Source organism: Mizuhopecten yessoensis, unplaced genomic scaffold, assembly GCF_002113885.1.
Source record: "Mizuhopecten yessoensis strain PY_sf001 unplaced genomic scaffold, ASM211388v2 scaffold419, whole genome shotgun sequence".
Lineage (NCBI taxonomy): Eukaryota > Metazoa > Mollusca > Bivalvia > Pectinida > Pectinidae > Mizuhopecten > Mizuhopecten yessoensis.
This window is the reverse complement of record NW_018403537.1, coordinates 1,614,391-1,620,683: the sequence shown is the minus strand read 5'-3', so window position 1 is coordinate 1,620,683 and position 6,293 is coordinate 1,614,391. Positions and strand designations below refer to the sequence as shown.

The 6,293-nt window shown below is 36.7% G+C and overlaps 1 protein-coding gene across 1 annotated transcript in view; it reads left to right on the top strand.

Annotated features, from left to right (window-relative positions):
- The window catches only part of LOC110448097 (atrial natriuretic peptide receptor 2-like), a 4,676-nt gene extending 1,247 nt beyond the window's left edge, over window positions 1-3,429 (top strand). Inside the window, exons 2-5 of the mRNA XM_021494162.1 lie at window positions 656-823; window positions 1,479-1,577; window positions 2,513-2,604; window positions 3,066-3,429. Coding sequence (XP_021349837.1) covers window positions 656-823; window positions 1,479-1,577; window positions 2,513-2,604; window positions 3,066-3,158 — 452 coding nt within the window. The 3' untranslated portion in view covers window positions 3,159-3,429. The remainder of the gene's footprint in view (window positions 1-655; window positions 824-1,478; window positions 1,578-2,512; window positions 2,605-3,065) is intronic.
- Window positions 3,430-6,293: the final 2,864 nt, after the last annotated feature.

Genomic DNA, 6,293 nt, shown 5'->3' with positions numbered 1-6,293 from the left:
AATAATAACAATAATTCGAGGTTCTTACATAACGCTTTATCACAACCTAGTTCGTATGTCGTCTCATAGCGGTTCACAAATTAGTACCAACCAATATCTTTCTCGACTCTCTGGGGAGCATACAGCTGGTGCTGCCATTTCGGCGCTCACAGCTAGCATCCAACAATCTAGCACTGCCCAACCACGTACTCATTTACAACTGAGTAGACTGGAACATGCGGAGTAAAGTATCTCGCTCAAAGATACAGCACAGTGCCGTGCCGTGACTCGAACCCGCAACACTTCGGTTAGGAGCCTGGCGTCCCCTACCACTAGACTACCGTGCTTCCTAATAATAAACACCTACCAGCACTTAACAAATCAAGCAAAGTTTGTACCGATGCATTTCGCATATTATTGTGTAAATGTGCGGACTGTGATGTTTGGAAACAGCTTTTATGCGCGAGCATACATCATTTGGACACATACATGGTATGTTGACCGCTGATGTTCTCATTCCCGCCAATGAAAATCGTCGATACGTCACACCCGCGGTGCAATTGAAAACAAACCCACAATTAGCATGCATGTGTATCATTATTATGGTAGAATATAAAGCGAGGTTATATAATGTTAGAAACGAATAATTAACCAAGGTCACGTGTTCTCCTTCCAGGTGACAGCTATATGGTTGTTTCCGGACTACCGGATGTTAACGAGGATCGTCATGTAAGTGACGTATCGTATTTGGCCTTTGACCTCTTAGATACAACCAATCAGCTAAAAGTTCCTCAGCTGTCTCGTAGGAATGCCTATCTCAACATAAGGATTGGAATCAACACAGGTATGTATAATAAGATGACACAATCGCAAGCTATTAAAATATACTAACTATAACATAACTCTTTTGTTGAAATGTGAAGGAGCTCGGTTATCGTTTCTCGACATTGTGGGTTGACGCGAGCCTGTCCAAAAAGGAAATTTCTCAGTTTTTAGCCTTACCTGTGTTAAATGATGTAGATAGGAGACACACCAATGATCGACATACATTTCATTTTATACTCAATTTTTTTAAACCTATGAAACCTGTGTAATTTGCGCAACCATGAAAAATGCGCGTGTCAAATGAACAGCTTCAAATCTCTTACTACACCATTTGTCTCCTCAGAGGCTCATTTCGTGATGATAACAGTACAGAGGTATAATGTCTTGGTTCAGTATTGAAGGAATCGCGCGGCAGCGTGCCGGTTCAATCGATGACAGGCTGTACATAATTTATGTAGCTCCTCTGTAATCTTCAAAGGACATATATAGTTCTACTGATTGGTCAGGGTTTTTTAACCTTAAACAAGTCAAATAGCATGAATAGATAAACGAAGTTCGATAAAGTGTGCTTGGTTCAACAGATGTTTCCTGTAAATTGTATTACTTTTGTGTGATACAAATGACGCAAAATAAAATCGACATAACGAGAGATCGACATAAGTGTTTTTTTACAGGTCCAGTTGTGACCGGTATAGTCGGAAGAAAGATGCCTAGGTACTGTCTGTTTGGCGATACAGTCAATGTTGCATCTCGCATGGAGTCTACCGGAAAACGTCAGTATTGTATTTATTCTATAGTATATTAGTATTTAAAAAAAAAAAAGTCTTTCAATTTCAATTTTATTCAACTGATCTGATAACAAATGTTGATTTAAATTTGTTAAAGTGTTCTATTTATATAGCTATACTATATAAATTGAACACTTTAACTTTAAACATTTGTTCAACGTGTGCACAAGGTGACACTACTATATAGTGTCACCTTGTGCATACGTTGAACAAATGTTTACCGGTTTGACGGGTAATGCGCTTTTTATATCCAGCTAGACCCATACTCGTTACCAAGCAAGTACATTCTAAAACGTCGGCGCTTCCTTCGATTCGACAAATGTTTGTTTAATCTCAATTGAAAGCTTTTTAACTTGCACTGTCAGCTTTCATGATTTCATTATTTTTTTCATGAACATATATTTACATTTAAATAAATATGAAATGAACGAAAATAACCAACAATATTCCGAGTGTAAGAAAGCGACGGGGCCACCGTAGGATTCGAACCCTGGACATTCGATAATTAAACAACGCACCAGACATTTGATACAATAACGATTCCATTCGAACAACGCCTTGTCTTACACTCGACAAATGTTGAAACTGAACTATTTATACTGTACAACTATAAGTTTAAATTGTTCTTTTTTTTATACTTTATCAACTGAATATTTTGAATGATTTTTTGTACAATGTAAGTTAAAGACATTTTTAAAAATCTTCTATTATTATAGACTATGAAGAATCGCAGATAAAGTCCGAGACAGGTTTACACGTAACGAGGTATACTGAAAAGCTAGATCTTTTACAATGAACAAAACGTATCAATAACATTCCGACGTATTTAATGCTTTATGAAAAGTTACTAGTTCAAATTCCAATAAGCTAAAGATTGTCACATACATGTATAAAAACGTAACTAGAACCTTTCTTTACAGCTCAGCATATCCATATATCGTCGTACACGGCTGAAGCATTAACAAAATACCCGTACTTCAAGCCAGTGAAAAGGGGACTAATTGAGATTACGGTAAAATTTATTAATATTTCTTATGAATACATATCTTATGTGCACACTAAGAAACTGCCATGACAGATTTGAAGGCTCACTACGCGCCAGCTTGTGGATGAGACAAGTAGACTAGTTCGATCCTTTCAGGTACATCAAATGAATGCGTGGCAGCGTAAAGGCAAACTCGACCGGTCTAAAGTCGGTCCTCTGTAATATTTTGTGTCGCCTACTATTTATGCAGGGTTTTTTTCTCCTGATACCAAGCAATTAGCTAACCGCGAGCCTCGGATGATATTAATAAATTGGCTAACCACGAGCCTCCGATTGTGTTATGATATATTAAAATATAGCAGAGAAGATATGTTTATTAGGAGCAGAACCCTTGTATTTCAGAACCCTTGTATTTCAGAACCCTTGTATTTCGGAGATGATTTAACCAATGCTTACTTACATAAATGTTCGAACTTGACATGTTGCAGGGTAAAGGTAGAATGATGACGTACTGGTTGATGAGGACTTGTTCTCAAAGCGAGTTACATGTACCAGGCAGCAGACCTTTGACCCCACAATGACATCCAATCAGCAACTTGATTATATACCGGGTGGTCAGCGACGCGGTGACACACGTCATAGGTTAACACAGGGGCCTGTAATATTGTTGTATACTTTCATGTCTCTCTGTAAAGCAGGCGAAGTTCAATCTTTGTAAATTATAATAACATTTATATAAATCGTTCAAAACAAAGTTGTGTAAACAATCAGATATTATCTTTATAATACTTGATGCTGTTCACATGTTACGTCATCTTTGTACAGTATATGTTATTTCGTTGCATGTACATTGCTGGGAAATAACAATTTGTTGTAGTCAAGCTTTGCGTTTTCTGGTTGTTTTTTTTTGTTTCATTCTCTACTAGATATTTTCGTTATCTAGAATGGTATCGCTTAGAAGAATTTCAGCGGAAATTTTACACCCTGAAATATGTCATGAAGTTATGGCGAAATCTTAGGTGTAATGCACGCCACCTTGCTGATGATACAGATTGATCAGTCTGAAACTGTTCGTAATCCTGCATTATTTTTGATTTATTTAATACAAGATGAGCGGAATTGCACAGCAGCATAACGGTATAATTGATCGGCTTAGATTTTGGTGAAACTCTCCCGTAATCTTAAAAGGACATGTAATCAGCCTTGCGATTAGTCAGAAATTTGTATATCTGTGGCAATAAAATGGCTAAGCGTGAACCCTCGATTTTGCCATGACATGTACGTATATATATGATGTCGCAGAGAAGATGTGTATATAAAGAGTGGAACAATCAGATTTTGATCTAAGATATATCAAACTTGGCAGATATGGGTCACAGAAGTAATACCAACGGTCTTTTACCAAATAACGCTGGATCCGTGCAAACGTATGTTTGTAGGATACGAATTACTAAGAATTGGTGTATGTGGCAAGGAAGTGATTCCAACAGTGTAGACAGGATGACATTGTCAAATGTTCGGGGCAATCCGCCTCTTTATCGAGACACGGAAAAAACACACAATAGCAAAACATAAAAACAACAATAGAAAAAACAATATAGGAAATATAATAGGACATAGCTGATATTTAAAAACATTAAGCCCCTCGATTATCATAAGCCGAAAGCAGAATTTGCCTTCGGGGTATAGCTAGCCCTTGTTCGGAGTGGATTCCATCCTCGGTATCCAGGAGTTACGCTCACTTTCGCTCTCTAAGTGAGCGTAACCCCTGGATATTGAGGATGAGTGGATTCATTTAAGAGCGGGTCCGGGACTCGGACATGGTAGGGGGCAAAGGAGGTGCAACAAGCAATGTTTTTGTTCTATTTGTCTGTTTGAAAATTTTGTTTAAAAAACCTGCGTACCAGCGTGTAAACAGCTACCGCCTTAAAACACTATCCGCCCAATCGGGTCATCTAACATGTAGGTATACCTCAAATCTGGACTGCGCTGCCTTGAGCCTTGTTAAGACGTATTCAACTCGATCACTTGAATTTATACATTGTAAGTTTGTCACATAACTGGATGTCATTATCATGATTGTACTTGCTGGACAGACAATTAAAGCAAGGGGGAAATTGAACATAGCCACGAAAAGAATTTCTTTTACAAAAATGGTTGTTATCAATGTCATTTGATTTACTGATAGTAACAATTTAAGTCTATACACAGCCAGCCAGACTCATAGTGTATCCCGCTTACTTCATGTCTCCTTGTTGTATCGAAACATCCTATCAGGTAAATGTGTACCATACTCAGACTGCTTCAAATATTTAATAGTAAATATTAATAAACGAAACACAAACTAATGGGAGACAACTAAGGACAATAAACACAACGTGACTTGCTAACATTCAGGTTACCTCCCTTTAAACGTTCTATCCTGATACTGTAGAGAGAGAGAGAGAGAGAGAGAGAGAGAGAGAGAGAGATTTGTTTCATAATTAAAACTTAATTAGGTTAACAGACTTATAACAATGTTCTATAACACCCTTATAACATTGTTATATAACAAACTTATAACAATGTTGGCCTAGCTGGACTATAAACACATTCATTACTCGCTACAAAATGTTCATCTCAATCCCGAAAACCTTTCCTCTTCAGTAACCACGCAGATCCTCTTCTTTTCTGTAGTCTTTCATCTTAATAATACCAGCTGGGCCAACCATGTTATCTTAGCAGTTGAATAAGTCATTGCATTTATATATGGCACAATCGTTAAGTTACATCGGATAATGACAATGAAACAATTAAATCAATAGCATAGAGCAATTTTCTTTAAAATTTGTTGTTAGATTTAATGAAATTTTGAACATATAAAAAAAAACTCCGAATTTGTGTCAAGCGACAAATCTTCATTTCCAAATAAAAGGAAAACTTAATTGCATGGTACCTCTAAATTCAAGTTTTTTACTCGCTGAAAAAGGATGTTTCTTTCAATACAATAACGACGACATTGGAAGAAAACGTGATACTGTAAGCATTTTCACAAATATGTCCACAAGTAAAGTTAGAGGTTTTCATAAGGTTCACTCGGAATAAGTCATAATTTAGAGAATTGCACCGGTGTCTAAGTTTCGTGTGAAAAACATTTAAACTACGGCCCCCATTACTAAAGTAAGAAGGAGGAAAAAATTGATCGTTGGGTTTCAGGGAAGTTTTAAAGATATTCAATGTAGCTGATGACCTAATAGAGTTATTGAGGGTATTATAACAGCGAAGCGTTGACGGTAAGAAAGAAGAGTTTGTTGTTGATAATCTGAAATACGAGATTTTATAATCATTTCTGTTTCTCAAAGGATAGCGAACAAGATCTTGTGCAGTGGAGGAAATCAGGGAAGAAAAATAGTCTGGTGTTTTGTTAGTATGCGTTTTTAACAAGAGTTGAAGCTTTCTGCTTTTTCTTCTAGCAGACAATGTTTCTAAACCTGTTTCAAATTTAAATAATATATACTAGCATATGATGGGAGACCTGTTATAATTTAAGCGGCTTCACGTTGGGCCTTTTCTAACTTTTCTGATTAGAAACTAGAGCACCCATCGCACAATTCGCATGCATATTCTAAAATAGGTAAAATAAATGCTCGGTAAATTCTTTATGGGGCATCTCGTTTTAATAGAAATTTGTATTTTTTTAAGACAAATTTTTCATAACTGAAGAATACACTGCTTCT